At 44.3% G+C, this 18956-nt stretch overlaps 1 protein-coding gene across 1 annotated transcript in view; it reads right to left on the bottom strand.

Moving 5' to 3' along the window:
* The window catches only part of LOC146808497 (transient receptor potential cation channel subfamily M member 2-like), a 1333691-nt gene that overhangs the window by 756519 nt on the left and 558216 nt on the right, over positions 1 to 18956 (bottom strand). Inside the window, exon 9 of the mRNA XM_085623962.1 lies at positions 11269 to 11460. Within this exon, the coding sequence (XP_085480088.1) occupies positions 11269 to 11460 (192 nt within the window). The remainder of the gene's footprint in view (positions 1 to 11268; positions 11461 to 18956) is intronic.

Here is an 18956-nt window from a genome sequence, read left to right as displayed (position 1 = left end):
ACCATGTTCCCTGGGTCAGTTATGATTATAAGGTGTTATAATCAAACTGCCCATTCTGGCCTATGGGGACAGGTAGCCTTGCACTAGTGAAAAATGAAAATGGCTGTAATTCACTATTAGGACATGCCACACACATCAGGGCATGTCATACCTCTTACATACAATGTACCCTGGCCTTGGGCCTTCATTAGGGGTATCTGATATGTAGAAAAGGGTAGGTTTGGGGATTGGCACATGGGTGCACTTACAAAGTCAACATGGCAGTACTAGACTGCACACAGGCTCTGCAATGGCAGGTCTGAGACACACTTTACAAGCTGCTTCTGTGGGTGGCACAACCAGTGCTGCAAGCCCACCAGCATCATTTGATTTATAGGCCCTGGGCACACATGGTGCACTATACTAGGGTCTGACAAGTAAATCAAATAAGCCAATCATGAAGTCACTAATCCATATATCAATTTAACATAGGGGGCACTTATACTGTGGCACTGAATAGCAGTGGCACAGTGCCCAAATCATTTAAACTGGCTAAACATATCAAAAACAGAGGAGGCAATCAGTGAAAAATGGAAGGGAGACTCACGCCAATGTTACCAGGTATAACAAGGTGAGAAACTCTTAGAGGGCCTCTTTCCGTTGGTTGTATGTGCTTGGCTTGGGGGTCATTTTGCAAGCAGACCAGTTTGAGGATTGGGCACATTTTTGATTTGATTGAAATGTTTTCTTCACACTTGTGCTTCAAAATGCTATATTTGGATTCCCCCTTTTTTCAACAATTTGCAGTAAATATGTGGTGTAAAACCAACCATTTAAATCTATTTTTTTTTAATTTCTTGCGGGGGGAGAACCCCCACGCACCCTCCTTTTGCAGTTCGGGTTCGCTCGCTTATTACATTAAGGTACAACATTTTTCGCCCCATCACTTTAAAAATACACCAGCTGCCACTGCCTTTGACATGCTTGTCAACCACTTTTATTGGCCTCCAATGAGGAGGGCCTCAGGTGCGTTCTGTCATTCTTGTCATACCTGCCAGGCAAATAGCAAGGCAGGGGGGAAATGCAAAGCTACCTTGCAACCTTTTTCCTGCCATTACAACCATTTTTGAGCGGATTGGCATTAACATTGTGGGGCTGCTGGATCCCATGACAGGCATGGGTAACAGGTTCATCCTCAGCTTGGTGGACCATGCCACCTGGTACACACATGCTATTCTTCTGAGGACAGTGACTGCGTCCGCCGTGGCAGAGCACTGACAGGGTTCTTTACTCGCATGTGTTTCCCCAAGGAGATAGTATCTGACCATGGTAACACTTTCATGTCTCTGTACCTGAAGGCCACGTAGAAAGAATGTGGGGTAACTTGCAAGTTTTCCACTTCTCACCACCCCCAAACCAATGGGTTGGTGGTGATATTCAGCTGTATCCTGAAAGGCATGATTATGGGTCTACCCAAAGCAATGAGGCATAAGTGGGACATCCTCTTGCCATGTCTTTAGTTCACCTACAGGGAAGTACCATAGAAGAGAATTGGGTTCAACCCTTTTAAACTTCTGTATAGGCACCCTGTGAGAGGATTTTTCAGTTTGGTGAAGAAGGACTGGGAGTAAGCGTCCGGGAAGCCACCCCAGGATGTAGCTAGCTACATGCGGACCTTTCGAAAACAGACCAGAAAACTCTCACAGGGGAATCTGGAAGCTAGCCAGGAGGACATGAAATGTGGGTACAACCAGAATACCTCTCTGGTTGAGTTTCATTGTGAAGTGTAGGTAATAGAGCCAGTGGGACCCGCGCCTGCAAGTCCATTGGTGAAGTAGTGAAAGAGTGACGTTAACTAATTGATGGACTTCAAAACTATTAGGAATCCTTTAAGGGTCTTGCATGTGAATTGCCTCAAACCACATTTTGAGAAATCTGAGTTGCCCATGCTCTTAGTTACTGTTGATGGGGTGGAAGAGAGGAGTGAAACTTGCCTGACCTCCTATCATCCAAGGAGCAGGATGGGTCAGTGCAGCAGGATGGGACTGCCGCTGGTTGCTGGGACAGTTTGCATCCCTGTTCTCACTGACCCCTGAAGTTACTACATAGTGCACCCATGATGTGGATACTCGGGGCAGACTACCTCTGGAGGACAAGACTTACAGGTTGTCTGGCAAAGTGAGAGCTAGCACCAAGGATGAGTTTTCCAAGATGCTGAACTAGGGGTTATTGAGCCCTCAAACAGCCCATGCTCCGGCCCTGTGGTCTTGATTACCAAGGCTGCTCTGCAGTTGTCACACCCAAACACCAGTTCTGTGTGGACTACCGTAGGCTTAATTCGCTCACCAAGACTGACTCACACCCCTTTCCCAGAGCTGTTGAACCCATAGAACGGCTTGGAGCCGCGCAGTCACTCAGCACATTTGACTTAACTCCAGGCTACTTAATGTTGTCCTTTTTGCTTTGATTTTTTGGTTTGACTTTAATTTTCCTCTATGTTTTAATCATATAAAACTTTTACGGTGCTGAACAGCTTCTAAATGTGCTTAATCTGTGCAGATTGCCTTGACCGGGGAGCACAATAGAGGTCAGCGTTCTGAGCGCTAGAAGGGCTCTACTAGTTCTTTGTCATGCCTTTAAGGCTGAAGGATGCCCCTACCACTTTCCAGAGGTTAGTCAACCAGGTCCTAGCTGGGTTAGAGAACTTCAGTGCCGCCTACCTTCACAACCTTGCGGTCTTCATCTCCAGTTGGGAGGGCCATTTGTACCACCTCCAGCCAGAGTGCAGGCCCAACTATCAAGGCTAGTAAGAGCCAGATAGGGCAGGGCTATGTGGTCTACTAGGGACACCAATTAGGGGGTGGCATGGTGCAGCCCTTCAGCGAAACATTGATACCATTCTGGCTTGAGGACCCCCCCAAGACCCAGGCAGAGGTGAGAGCCTTCTTGGACCTCACTGCATTTTGCAGGAGATTAGTCTAGGAGTATGGAACCATTGTTGCTGTCTTGAGAGAGCTGACTTCCAAGAAGGAGCCACGCCAGGAGATCTGGACAGAGGTGTGCCAGTCAGCTTTCGAAATCCTGAATGAAACCATGTGCATGGCACCCATGCTCAAGGTCCCCAACTTCTCCCAAGAATTTGTGGTGCAGACCAATGCCTCAGAGCATGGCATTGGGGCTCTCACAGCTAAACGAAGAGGTCCTAGATCAACCTGTAGCCTTCATTAGTAGGAGGTTGCTTCCAAGGGTACAGAGGTGAAGCGCAATAGAAAGGGAAGCGTTTGTTGTGGTCAGAGCACTGAAGAGTTTGAAACCATACTTGATTGCTACTCACTTCCAGGTTCAGATTAGGAATGGGTGGCAAACTCCGCTCTGCTGCTGGAGTTCACAGAGTTTTCCTACTTCACTTCAACAACCATTCGGTGCAGTTTCCCAGATGATAGATTTATTCTCTGTCTACTCCCTAGAGTCATATAATCTAACAAGAGGTTTGAAACACTAATATTGTCTTGAGTTTCCTGCTCTCACTGGCCTCGCCCCTCTTTCGGACTGTGGAGCTGAGAGCATTGTCGCTATGTGCTGCATAGGATTCAGTAATTCCAACAGCAGAGTTCTGGGCAGCATTAATTGCAATGAAAAAAGCCTTAAGGCTCGAGACTCAGAGGTGAAAGCATCCTGAGGATATTGGCCCTGCGCATGAGGTGCATGAGGTGACAAGAAGAGCTGCTTTGAGTGCTCACAGGGAGAGCTAAGATATTGGTGGAACTTGTGGAAGGAGTTACTCCCCTGGGACACTAATGAGAGGAGCAGCAGCAAGCGGCAGTGACAGGGTAATGGTGGATGGAGTTGGATGCTTCTGGAATTTCTGGTAAGATTAGTCTTACTCTTTATATACCACACAAGCATTCTGGTGGTTGTGTGTGGAAGTGAATGTGTTTTTCAAACCCCGTCAGTTTGAGCATGAGACCTCTAGAGTTCCCCTAGTAGGAGGCCGCCTGCTGCATTCTGTCCTCTCTACCTACAGGCAGGTTGTTTCAGTTGCCCGCGTGGGTTTAAGCTTTTGATGTCGTTATGGTGATTGGGCCAGGATGTTTCCGAGCCAGCAGCTATAGGTCCTTGGAAGAAAAGGTTCACTGAGAGTACAGAACATATAAAAGCAAACGTGAGCAGTGACATTTACACAAGCAAGTAGCCTATGTGTATTTTATTTTTGATTTTAGACTGGCGTTGAACGTCGTGGTAATTATCATCTGGCTCGCTGTGATGATGAGCTAATAAGGAAAGGAGATGAGTGAGTGTTCTTTAATTAATATGCCACTCTATCCACAGCACAGCAACATCTGGGTCACACCGGATGACCAAGTGCATCTGTTATGTGGATGCAAATATTAATAAATGAGCCTACAAAATAAATCGGTTTCATGCTTGGAATTATAAATGACGCTTTTGGTCCCCACAGGTGAAATTCCGGCATCCAGTGACCATAAATAAAGCGCCGCCAGCAACACACTTCCTTGTAGCAATATATTTATTTTATTGATAATGTATATCAAGAGGGTGGTGGGCGTCCTCCTTAAGGAACAACGTGCATCAACCCTGAAACCTATTGCACCCATATTAGATATCTACAGGGCAAGGGGTGTTAATGCAGCACTATACGGGGCCGAACTCTGGGGGGTACACAAGGCTGATCAGATATCCCGCTCAGAAAGCAAATTTCTCAAAGATTTAATGGGGCTCCCCTATAGTACCCCAACCCTCCCACTGCTTTTAGATATGGGTACTCGATCAATTAGTGATCAGGCTAGGCTTCGCCCTCTTCTTTTATGGGCGAGAATTTGGAGAGTCCCAGAAATGTCTAGCTACGCAGATGGCTTAACCGATGTGTTGGGGTCACCCGGCTGGTCCAAGATCCATTGGTTGAGGGAAGTCAAGCGTCTTCTCGTCAACTTAGGCCTTGGCGATGCCTGGGACAATAGAACTGCCCCCCCAAAGTCTGTCCTGAAGAAAATATACTGGAGTTGGGTAGCTGATGGCAGAACTAGCAATGCCAACTTGTGCAGGACCACCTTGGACTTCCTTTTGGTAAAAGACATGCTTTTGGCATACCATATCTGGATATCATTACAAAGCGTAGGGATAGGGCTCTGTACTTCCAATTTAGGATAGGCCTACTCCCCGTCGGGGAATTAACCTCTAGGTGGAAGGCCCCGGCCCAAACAATTTCTTCCTGCCCATTCTGTGAGAATAGGATAGAGTCAGTTCCGCATTTGTTCTTTGTATGTCCGGCCTACGTAGCTTCCCGCAACAGATGGTTAAAACCATTATGTAGAGAACTTGGAACAAGATATTACAAGGAGGCCCTACGTATACTGAAAACCGATCCTCGGCCCCTTTTTGCTTGCGGTTTAGCCAAGTTCCTAGGATGGGCTTGGCGCATTAGATCAGCTAGGCTTTTGTATCTTGTTTAATCTCCATTTTAAAATAATTTTATTTAATTTATTGGGGCCATTTGTAGTATGAATTGTATGGCTATTTTCTATGTACTGGCTCCTTTTACTGTTTTATTGTTCTTATGTCTATGTACCGCTTTTTAAGATATTTTTCATATCGAAATAAAGCCTAATGATGATGATGGTATATCATAAACAAACATATATGAAAGAAAGCTATGGTATAATTTCCAAAAGAAAAAGTCAAATTTTAATGGCCACACCTTCCATTACATGGCAGCTGATGTTTGAGTTTCTGTAATACTCGGCTTAATAACTTTTGACTGTAAGCACTAAAAGGTGTGGCTCAAGATGAGAGTAAATATTTCTACCGCTGTTGCAGTGATTTGATGCCATGATGCTGCTGAAACTCCTATTATAGCACGGAGAAACTCCATAACTCAATGTACATTGGCTTCCTTCTCCCTTCTGATGGAAGCACCCCTACCATCTCTGGATGTGCGGAACTCCGTGGAATCGCACAGAGTTTTGAGGCAATTCTGCGGGATTCCGCAGGTCACAACCCTGTGAGCTTCACCCACCCCTAGTTCAAACCCTCAGATAGTTAATGCAGACTAGGGTTAAGAATTCTAAATTGTTGAGGTGGTCCGCTGGGAATGGACTTTATGGTGAAACACTGTCCTAGCACAGACCGCGTCAATGCTGATAGTCTCTTCAGGTTCTTTCACCTTAGTAAAGAGAACTCCTAAGGGGTTATGTTGCTCTCCCTACTCTCCGTTGGGAGGGAGGGACACATGTTAGACTTGGCATCATTGGCGTGGCTTCCCCTAACTTTTGCCGTCTGACCTCCTGTTTTTGACTGCTTGCTGAATTCATTTTTGCCAGTTTTAGGACTCTGAGTACTTTACCAATGGTAACGAGTGCTACAGTGCTTGTGCTTTTTATGTAAAACAGGGTAATATTGTCCCTAGTAAAATTAATTACATGTGCCCAGGGCCTGTAAATTAAATGCAACTAGTGGGCCTTCAGCACTGCTTATGCCATCCACCTAAGTAGCCCTCTAAATATGTCTAAGGACTGCCCCTGCAGAGCCTGTGTGTGCAGTTTTAAACTGTCCTGTCAACCTGGTAAGTTAACCTACTTGCCAGGCCCAAATTTTACTTTTTATTACACAAAGGTCACCCCTAAGGTAGGCCCTGGGCAGCTCATGGGAAGGGTGCAGTAAATTTAAAAAGTGGGTCATGTACTTTTAAGTTTTACATATCATGATAGTGAAATACTCAAATGTGTTTTCTACTACGGCAAGACATATCCCTCCCATAGGACACCACTGGGGCTGGCATAGTACATTTTCCAATTGGTAACATATCTGAAAACTAAATTTAGTGTCTCTGGAATCACAATTTAAAACTGAAACGTGTGGTGAATTTGGTTTTTCAATTGCAGTTCTGAAAATGCTAGTTAGAGAGTTGGCATTTTCTTACTCAAACCATTTGGTGCTTTCTGCCTGACTCTGGAATACACATCTAGGCTGAGTGATAGCAGGTTTCCTGCATTCCTTCTGGAAATCCACACACAAAGGAAGGGTAGGTTAGACTGCCTAGTCATCTGCATGTTGATAGGGCTGCCTGAGTAAGTGGGGAGGCTGGAGCTGGCACTCTGCACCAAAGGATTGCATACCCTCCTGGAGTGAGTCTGGGGCAAGGGCAGGGAAGGGCAGGGTAATGTGCACTACAAAGACCTTTCTTTGAAGTCTCCTCTGGCCACACTAACTCAGAACTCTGCTGGACCTAAGGACATCCTGCCAAGCAGAGCTGCTGTACTGTAGGAGGGACTGCCACTTTGCTAACAGCTTTGCTGTGTTGGCCTGCTGATTGCTGTGCTGTAGGAGGGACTGCAATGTTGCTACTTGCTTTGCTGTGTTTGCCTGCTGCCTGCTTTGCCAAGTGATGCCAATTCAGTGCAGGGCCCTTGGAAGTGAGTTTAAAGTGCTACATCTGACGAAACCTATGCTTTGACATCGCTGTGCCGATTGAGAACCGATGCATCACCTGCCGTGACATAGGGATTGCCGCATCACTGCTGCTGTGAGGTCTGCATCACACTCGGCACCTCTACAGCACCTCTATAATCAAAGCTTCAAGGATCAATGCAGCACATTCTGGAATCGGAGATTAGTCCACAGGCCCGACCGACGCATGTCCACTACTGCATGGAGAAATGTGGCGCAACCTCAACTGCGTGGGGAACACACACACATTGACTCCCGCATTTCGTTCTGTGACAAAGATTAAGATACTTTGCTCAGGTGGCCTTGCATGAGTCCTGTAGCTGGCTTGTGCTCCATTACGGGCAGCCTGAACCTTTGACTTTGTCCCGGTCCAGTGTGACCTAAAGTAAGCCCAAAGTGCTATTTGCTTCTAAGCACTATTTTTGACATAATTGTTTCAAAATTCATATCATGACCTGTACGGTTTAGATTTTTGTCGTTTCACTCTTGTTTTGTTCAGAATATAATAATCTATTTCTCTAAAGTGTTGGGGAGTCCTTTTGTGGTGTTGTCACTGTGTTACCTTGTGTGTGTGTGGGTGTGCGCGTGTGTGTGTGTGTGTTCACAAATACTTTATACATTGCCTATTTAGATTAGCCTGGCTGCTCTGTGCCAAGCCACCAGAGGGCGAGCACAGGTGATCTTTTAGTGTGTACCTCACTGACCCTGACTAGGATTGTGGTTCCTGCTTCGACAGCGTGCATACCTCTGCCAACCAGAAACCCAATTTCTAACAATATCAGTGAAGACATCACCCAGTCATTGTGACAGCATCCTATAGGGTTTGCCATCTTGAAATAATTTAACACCCTACACCTTGTGGCTAAATCTTTATCACCAATCATGTGATACTGGAGATAACGTTTAACCATGTACTGCACGCACAGCATATCTGTCAAGTACCCCACATTTGGTGGGTATTAACATCTTCTTACTGGTATTCAGTCAAATAATAAACAAAATGCCTCTATAGATGTTAATGGGGTTGACCCATTTTTAAACCTCGACCCTCCAAAAAGAGTTCATCTTAATGGGATTGCCATCTTAAAGATTTCACTTTTAAATTTAGAGGTTGACAGGTATGTATTTGCCACTGAAAAGATGCTTCTGCTATGCCCTATGGACAACCTTCCAAGTTTGTTAAAAGACATTAACACATTCCTGAGATGGGAACAATGGCCTTAAAACGATGCTTCCCAGTTTGATATAAACCATCTGTAAGTGGAACACCTATACATTGTACATTATTAGAAAATCTGCAATGTCCCAAGATTTTATTTGGAGTTCTGGAAATAAACCTCCACACCTTAAAAACTACTTAATGGAGGCCACAGTGCACTGAAGGCATGCCAAAGACAAGCTCGTCTGCGCCTGGACTTTGCCCAGCACCCGACCCCTGGTACCCCTCTCATCCAGAGGTACACCACTATCGAACTTCTAGCCCACAACCCCAGACAACGCAAATACTGCAACCTCGCCTTACCGCAAGTAACAGCAGGACCTTTTTCCCGCCGCCACTGCCCCTTCCACTGCAGTACAGTACCCTTGGCTCCAGAGCTCCTAACTCCCACCACCGCTACAGACCAACTCCAACTCCAATGCCTGCTGATCAACACCTGATCACTCAACAAGCACACCAGCAAGATCTGGGCTACCCTCACCTCCCTCACTGAGATGTAGCTCATCCGGCATCAGTGCCAGACATTGTCACAGCAACACCAACTGGATGGGAGATAAATCACCGGGATCGCACCAACAAACAAGGTGGAGGAATAGCCAAGGTGGAGGAATAGCACAGCCACAGCCGACTCCTGCACCCCATCATGGAACACTTCAACTTCCAGATCAACAGCAATAGCAACACAATAGTCAGAGGCCCCCTCACCTACAGACCACCTGGACCATGCCCCACCTTTTGCAAGGCCAAGACCAATGTCTTCACCCCGCTGGTCATCAACTCCAAAGATTTCCCCATCCTCTGGGACCTCAACTTCCACCTGGAAGACCCCAATGATCATAACACAACCACTCTACTCGACAGAATAGAAATCCTCGACCTTGCCCAACTGTTCGGGAAACCCACGTGCATTGCTATACACACTCTTGGCTCCATATTATCAGCCAGTGACAAAATCAGGTACAGCTACAATATCAAAATCCCCTGGTATGACCATTCAATTGTCCACTTCCACATCACACCCATCCCCTTAACACCCTCCAACCCCCTCTACTCACCCTACAGAGGCTGGAACAAAGTAGTAGAAGACCTTTGGACCAACTCCCTAAAAGCTTCCCCTCCTAACGCCACCACCAACCTCGAGGCAGCAGTCAGAAACCTCAATGCATGGATCACCAAATGCACCAACAAAGTTGCACCCCTCAAAACAACCGAAAATGGCAGATCCTTCATACATCACAGCTGGTTCACACCAGAGCTCAAATCCCTCAATCACACTTGCAAGCATTGTGAGAGGATTTGGGGCACCAGCAACCAACTCAAAACTTCACAAAAAAACACCTGACCTTCCACCTGGACTCCGCTCAAACCACAGCAAGAAACTATTCTCCATCATTAAATAATTCTCCAACCCCAAAGCCACCGAGAACACAGTCACCTCCTCTTAGGAGCTCTGTGACCACCTCGCTGACTTCATCTGCACCAAACTTCACCACCATCTATGAGAATTTCAACCCACCGGTAACTGAACTCAACAGACTCACTAATCACATGGAACCCTCTCTGCAAACACAACTTCCACTATCATGGGCACCATCCACTCAGGAGTCCCCAAGGATCCCTGCCCCTACCACATGTTCAACTAACCTAGGAAAATAATCATCAATGCATCAATCGCATCTGCCTCCTTCCCTGAAGGACGGAAAATGCAGAAGTCAAACCACTCCTCTAAAAACCTTCTGCAGACACCCAAAACTTCTACCCCACTCACCATCCACCTGAAGAGGAACAACCTACTGGACTACTCCCAATAAGGATTTTGCTCAAATCACAGCACCAAGACTGCCCTGATTGCAGTCACAGACAACATTAGGACTCTCCTAGCCAGAGGAAAGACCACCGCCCTGATCCTCTCCAATTTCTCTGCAGCATTCTACACTTTGTCTCACCACACCCTCCTTCACCATCATCACAAAATGGGGATCCAAGGGAAAGCCTCTAAATGGGTCTTGTCCTGTTTTCCAGATGAACCCAAAGCGTCCGCCTTCCTTCTTCACCTCATCACCAAAAAATAAATCTGCAGAGTCCTTCAAGGATCCTCTCTAAGCCTGACCCTCTTTAACACTTAACCTACCTGCATACTTAGTTCCTTATCTCTCTACCTGGCCCACCCCTGTATCCATTGAAGCTGGAGCAGTGGCTGTGCCTTCTCACACATGGGGGGCAAGTCCAAGAACAGCCTCCCCATCCCCCTCCATACTTCCCCCACCCTGCAGAAGTTCCGGAAGGACCTGAAAACCTAGTGATCCGACTAATTCATCTCAGCAGCACTAAGTGGCAGAAGGACAACATACATGCAGTGTACTAGGCTACACGCTAAGTGGTGGAAGCAAACCAAGTAATGAATGTACTAGGCTTCACACTCAGTGGCGGAAGTAAGAGAAGTATCATCTCTGGCTATGGTGCCCTTAGAGTGATAGAACTATGCTGCACCTTCAGCTGTGGGCTGGACTGAGTGATGGAACTAAACCATACTATCAGCTTTTGGAATGGCTGAACTTTGTGTGATGGACCCAATGTCTATTCAGCTGCGGGGGGAGGGGTCTCACCTTCTCAGTCCACTCGATAATCTGATCATCCCTGAAGGTATCCCGAAAAAGACTGCTCAGCTTCTCCTTGATCAAGGCGACTGTGATTTTTGAAGAGTTAAATTCAGCCACCTGAGCTATGATGTCAGCAACACCTCCCGAGCCCTCCACAATCACACATGGTGTGTTGTGAATCATGGAGCTGTAAATAGTCTGAAATGAAGAAAAAGTGCCTTTTACAATGAGATCACTGCATGGCGTACAAAAGGTGCAATCGACAGAGGCGTGTTACAGCAGTTACAAAAAGGATCAGAGCATATTATACCGAACAGCAGAGGAAGAGCCCCCCATTTCCTTACACAGCGCAGTCATTCCATGGCATTTTGGCACCAGTGCCTGGCTGCACCCGTTCCCTTCCTACAATCACTGCTCTTCCAGGCTATGACCAGACTTCTCCTCCCATTTGTATCTGGAAACATCCACAGCAAGATCAACCCACAGAGAATGAGTCAGGTGAGCTAAAGACCACTCCAAGGCTATGTGGGGTTATAACAGCCAACATTCGCCACTCACACAACATGCCCCTCCTCCTACCATCGCATGGGCCACAGAGCAACGTGCATCACCTGAGCACAGGGTCATGTGCAGAAAGGGCTACAGAATGAAATGCAGCATGGGAGCACTGGACGCAGTGCAGCGGGGAGCATAGGGTGCAGTGCAGCTGGGGAGCACAGGGTGCAGTACAACAGGGGAGCACAGGGTTCAGGGCAGCACAGGATACAGGCCAGCAAGGGAGCACAGGGTGCAGTGCAGCAGGAGAGCACACGGTGCAGTGCAGCAGGGGAGTGCAGGGTGCAGTGCAGCATGAGAGAACTGGGAGATGTTCAGCAGAGGGAGGTGTACTGCTGTGAAAACAGGGTGCCATGCTGCAGGGTGCATAGGATCATGTGCAGAAAGAATTACAAAAAGAAGTGCAGTGAGGGGCCCAGGGTTCACTACAGCAGGGGAGCACTGGTGATGTACAGCTGGGAAGAACAGGGTTCAGTGCAGCAGGGGAGCCCAGGGTGCAGTGCAGTCAGCGAGCACATTGTGAAGTGCAGCATGAGAGCCCCAGGTGAAGTGCAGCAGAGAAGTCAAGAGCACATTGCAGCAGAAGAGCCCAGGGTGAAGTGCATCAGGAGAGCCCAAGGTGAAGTGCAGCAGGGGAGCACAGGCTGAAGTGCAGCAGGGGAGCACAGGGTGGAGTGCAGCATGACAGCACAGTGTGAAGTGAATCAGGGGAGCACAGAGTAAAGTGCAGAAGTAGAGCACAAAATGAAGTGCAGCAGTGGAGCCCAGGGTGCTGTGCAGGAGGAGAACCCAGAGTAAATTGCAACAGGGGAGCCCAGGGTGTAGTGCGGTAGGAGAGCCCAGGTGAAGTGCAGCAGACACATTCACACAAAATATTATGTTAGGAAATCAAAGAATTGCAATGCCACCGATTCAATTTCTTGCATAACCCCCTCACTAGAAACTGTCTCCGTTAGGTTTTGCCACATATGATTGTAGCTTCACAGCATCCACAAAGTTACACCTAAAAAATTCTCCTTGTACTACAAGACACAAAAAATCGCAGGGTGGACCTGGCCCACTTCTGGAACACATTCTCACTTTAGGGTCTGTGGTAATCCAGGCTAGCTGTCATACTCTTCTGATACACATTATCCCTTCAGGACCCACAGTAATCCTGGTTAGTAGTCCTCCTACTCCTTAGAGCCACATTATCACTTCAGGACACATGGTAATCCAAGCTAGAAGTCCTCCTACTCCTCTGATTGATCATATCCCTGAAGGACCCATGGTAAACCCTGGCTAGTAGTCCTACTACTAATCTGAGCCATATTCTCCCTTCAAACATATGGTAGTCCTGGTTAGTAGTCCTCCTACTCTTTTGATTCACATTCTCCCTTCATGGCCCTTGGTAATCTTGGCTAGTAGTGCTCCTACCCTTTAGAGCAAAATTCTCACTTCAGGACATGTGATAATCCTGGCTAGTAGTCCTCCTACTCTTTGGAACTGCACTCTAACTTCAGGACACAAGGTAACCCTGGCTAGTAGTCCTCATACTCTTCTAAGCTACAGTCTACCTCCGAACACATGGTAACCTGAGATAGTAGTCCTCATACTCGTCTGAGTTACATTCTCTCTTCAGGACAGTTGGTAATCCTGACTAGTAGTCCTTTAACCCTTCTGAGTAACATTCTCACTTCAGGACACATGGTAATCCTGGCTAGTAGCCCTCCTCTGTTTGGCACCACATTCTCACTTCATGACACGTGGTAATCCTGGCTAGTAGCCCTCCTCTCTTTGGCACCACATTCTCACTTCATGACACGTGGTAACCCTGGCTAGTAGACCGTTGAATCTTCTTATCTACAGTCTCACTTCACAAAACATGGTAATCCTGCTAGTGGTCCTCCTACTGTTCTGAGCTACATTCTTCCTTAAAGGAGACGTGGGTGTCCTGGATAGTAGTAGTCCTACTCTTCTGAGCTACATTATTCCCTCATGACCCAATTAGGACCTGTGGTAATAATGGCTAGTAGTCCTCTGACTTATTGCTGCCACATTCTCACTTTAGGACAGAAGTTAATCCTGGCTAATAGCTCTCAAAATCTTCAAAGGTGCATTTTGCCTTTAGGACAAGTGGTAACCTTGGCTAGTAGTCCTCCTACTCTTCTGAGCTACATTGTCATTTCAGGACACGTGGTAATCCTGGCTAGTAGTCCTCCTGCCCTTCTGAGATGCATTCGTCCTTCAGGACTAGTAGTAATCCTAGTTAGTTGTCCTACACTTTTGAGACACGTTCTCCCATCAGGACATGTGTTAATCCTGGCTAGTAGTCCTACACCTGGTAATATTGGTTAGTAGTCCTCCTGCCCTTCTAAGACACATTCTCCCTTCAGGACACATGGTAACCCTGGCTAGTAGTCCTCCTACACTTCGGTACCACATTTTCACTTCAGGACATAAGGTAACACCGGCTAGCAGTCTTCTTACTCTTTGGAGCTTCATCCTCACTTCAGGACAGGTTGAAACCTAGCTAGTAGACCTCATACTCATGGGAGCTGCATTCTCAGTTCTGGAAACATGATAAACCTGGCTAGTAGTCCTCCTACACTTCTAACTTACAGTCCACCTCCAAACACATGGTAACCCTGGCTAGTAGTGCTTCTATTCTTCTGAGCTACATTCTCACTTTTAGGACACTTGGTAACCATGGCTACTAGTCCTCATGCTTGTCTGAGCTGCATTCACCCTTCAGGATAGGTGGTACTTCTGCTTAGTAGTCCAAACACTTTTCTGAGTTACATTCTCACTACAGGACACATGGTAATCCTGGCTATTAGTCCTCCTACTATTCTGAGCTACAGTTTCCTTTCAGGAGATGTGGAAATCCTGGCTAGTAGTCCTCCTACTCTTTAGAGCCCATTTCTCACTTCCAGGCACGTGGTAATCTTGGCTAGTAGTCCTCCTACTCTTTTGAGTCACATTCTCCATTAAAAAAATGTGGTAATGGGGGCGTGGCTTAGGAGCCGTCGGAGATGGCCGCCGTTCTCTGGAGCTCAGCAGCGGCGTGAGCGTCGAAGATTCTCCAGGCTCTTCTCCTCGTGTGTCGGACCTCTGAAATCAGCTCCACAGACGTCGGAACCTCTCCGCTATGCTTTGCGACCACTGTAGAGGTATGCGGAGCATTTTCAGGATGCCGGTCTGATTTTTCTCCTCAAGCGCGGCTCGTCAGAGTTGCGGCCGCCATTTTGTTTTGTTTATTTTGCTAATGCTTCTCTCGTCTTGCCGACAATTTTCCCTGGAGTCTATTTTCTTCATAATTTACACTGGCAATGACTGCTCAAAGGTTTTTCCTCACCTCTTTTTGACATTTTGACATTTCCTCATTATTTCATGAGGTGTTCACTACAACCTATTTCTCCTGGAATGTTAGTTTGTTTTTATTCTCTGTAAAGGCTCCATGCTGGACTTTCTTGTATTGGGTTTCATATGTATTAAGTGCCTTTATTTACCCTGTTGCTCTTTCTGGGCCTAGTGAAAGGAATTCTGCCTCCTTTTCTTCATGGCAATGCCTCGTGGCACTCGTAATGGGTCACAACAAGCCAACAATCTTTAATTGGCTGATCCTAATCCTTTCACTGTCTTGCGTGACAATATGGATGAAGTACCCATTGAGTCTTCTGACCCTAAAGGCTCGGCTTCTTCAGTCACCCGTCCCAAACAGACTTCCAAACTGCCAGCAGCTTCCGCATCAGGCAAAAGGGTGAAAGTTAATCCTCCTTCCCCTACCAATCCCTCATCTCCCATCTCCATGGAGCTTCTCCTTGAAGAAATTCGTGCTCTGAAACCGTATATGGAAGAAACCAATCTACGTTTACAAAGTCTCGAAGACAACTGGTCGCACACTGCTCAAAGGGTTGTGGACCTAGAGCAGAGAGTTGACTCAATCCAGGACTCCATAAATCAGTTCCCATTTTACATAAGGAGATTGGTCACCTCAAACAACAAGTTGAAAATTTGGAAAACCGCAATAGACGCAATAACCTACGCATTTAAGGTTTGGTTGAAGGTCTTGAAGGTTCTAATCCAATTTCATTTTTTCAATCATTTCTACTAACTCTTCTTGGTCTTCCTGACACTCCTCCATTAAATATTCAACGTGCTCATCGCTTGGGTCAAAGCTCTCACTCTTCATCCTCTTCAGAAAAACCTAGAGGAGTTATTTTATATCTTTTGGAATACACGGATATACTCAAGGTGCTCCAAGCTGCCAAACAACGAGGAAAGATTTCATGGCATGGTTCCAATCTATTTTTTGCTCAAGATTACGCCAAGGTGACTGCAGACTGACGAAAAAAGTTCCTGGATATGAGACCTACTCTTCGCAGTCTCAATGCTCGATATGGTCTTTTCCACCCTTGTCTTTTTAAGGTGACTTATAACAGTAAGACAACAAATTATGAAGACCCAGCTATACTTCAACAATTTTTGAATACTTGTCGACATGATTTCATGGACGTATCCAGATCATAAATGACCTAATTATCTTCATATTGGTTACTTGTTGTTTACTTTGTTGTATTTTGGCAATGATGTTGTTTACTTCTGTTGTAGTTTGTATTGATTGTTGTTAACATATTTGTTCTTTCTTTCCTTCATCAGATATGGATATATGGTCCCCTGTATGTTATCTCCTTCATTTTTTTCCTGGATGACGTCCTCCTTGTCGAATGTCTGACAGAATATCGACGGACAGAAAATCGACCTACAAAAATATCGACACAAAAATATCGATGACAAGAATATCGAGATCCTATCTACAACATGGTAAGTACAAAAATATCGAAAATAAAATATAGAATGTCAAAAATATCGTTATTAAAAATATAAAGTATTTTTTAGTTAAAAAAAAAAATGTAAAATAAACCAAATAATATTTATAAATAAAATAAACATAATTAAATATATGTTATAATGTTTAAAATTAATAATTAATATATATAATGTAATAAAACATTAATTAAACATATACATATAATATATAATATATATACTTACTTAATAATACATTTTAATAATTATTTTAATAACTTATAACTTGTTAAAAATTATTATAAATTACAAATACATCATACACATAAAACAATAACATGAATAAAAATTAAATAATTATATATAACACATTTAAAAAATTACATTTAATTTGAATATTGTTCAAATTAATTATATATTACATTAGCTAAAATAATACAAAAAATATTAAATAGCACCGACAATAAAACTACTACTCCAGCTCCAAAAAAACAGTAAAGAAAATGTTGGATAGCGTAGAGCTAAAAATTACTATTTCCACTCCAGGGAGTGTAAAAATAGGGAAAGTGTTGGATAGCGTAGGGGTAAAAATTACTATTCCCACTCCAGAGAGTGCAACAGTAGGGAAAGTGTTGGATAGCGGAGGGGTAAAAATTACTATTCCAACTCCAGAGAGTGCAACTGTAGGGAAAGTGTTGGATAGCGTCGGGGTAAAAATTACTATTCCAACTCCACAGAGTGCAACAGTAGGGAAAGTGTTGGATAGCGTAGGGGTAAAAATTACTATTCCCACTCCAGAGAGTGCAACAGTAGGGAAAGTGTTGGATAGCGTAGGGGTAAAAATTACTATTCCCACTCCAGAGAGTGCAACAGTAGGGAAAGTGTTGGATAGCGTAGGGGTAAAAATTACTATTCCAACTCCACAGAGTGCAACAGTAGGGAAAGTGTTGGATAGCGTAGGGGTAAAAATTACTATTCCCACTCCAGAGAGTGCAACAGTAGGGAAAGTGTTGGATAGTGTAGGGGTAAAAATTACTATTCCAACTCCAGAGAGTGCAACAGTAGGGAAAATGTTGGATAGCGAAGGGGAAAAAATTACCATTCCCACTCCAGAGAGTGCAACAGTAGGGAAAGTGTTGGATAGCGTAGGGGTACAAATTACTATTCCAACTCCAGAGAGTGCAACAGTAGGGAAAGTGTTGGATAGCGTAGGGGTACAAATTACTATTCCAACTCCAGAGAGTGCAACAGTAGGGAAAGTGTTGGATAGCGTAAGGGTAAAAATTACTATTCCAACTCCAGAGAGTGCAACAGTAGGGAAAGTGTTGGATAGCGTAGGGGTAAAAATTACTATTCCCACTCCAGAGAGTGCAACAGTAGGGAAAGTGTTGGATAGTGTAGGTGTAAAAATTACTATTCCAACTCCACAGAGTGCAACAGTAGGGAAAGTGTTGGATAGCGAAGGGGTAAAAATTACTATTCCAACTCCAAAGAGTGCAACAGAAGGGAAAGTGTTGGATAGCGTAGGGGTAAAAATTACTATTCCCACTCCAGAGAGTGCAACAGTAGGGAAAGTGTTGGATAGCGTAGGGGTAAAAATTACTATTCCAACTCCAGAGAATGCAACAGTACGGAAAGTGTTGGATAGCGTAGGGATAAAATTTACTATTCCAACTCCAGAGAGTGCAACAGTAGGGAAAGTGTTGGATAGCGTAGAAGTTAAAAATACCATAGTTATAAATAAAATAATTATTTAAAATAATTAGTGATTTAATTATTAAATAACTCAAAATTATTTACAAATACCAATAAATAATTATTACAAACATAACAACCAAAGAATAATTAATTAACAATACATTAATAATAAATACCAATAAATAATAATTAATAAATATTAATTACCAAATAATAAATATTAAACGATACAATATTTTTCATAACCAAAAACAAATGAATTATTAAAAAGTAAATACCAATTAAAATATATTTAACCATTTAAAAAAAGATATACCGCAAATTAATAATTATGAAACATTAAATACCAATTAAAAAATATTGAACTATTAAATATTTTTCATACGCCAAAATAATAAACATTACACATTAATTACCAATTAATAATTACTTATTAATATATTAATTAGAAATATCAATGCATAATATTTAATTCACAATTAATGATTAATCAACAATTAATTATTTTTCATAACCAAAATATTATAATTTAAAATATTTACCAATTAATAATTATTGTCCAATTAATTAATTATCAATACCCAACAACTAATTTAATAATTACTTAATTAGATTTCAATTACTTCCAACACTATTCCCCTATAAACGCA

The sequence above is a fragment of the Triturus cristatus genome, chromosome 8 (assembly GCF_964204655.1).
Source record: "Triturus cristatus chromosome 8, aTriCri1.1, whole genome shotgun sequence".
NCBI lineage: Eukaryota > Metazoa > Chordata > Amphibia > Caudata > Salamandridae > Triturus > Triturus cristatus.
Note: the sequence above shows the minus strand (reverse complement) of the source record. Positions and strands in the feature narration are given on the sequence as shown.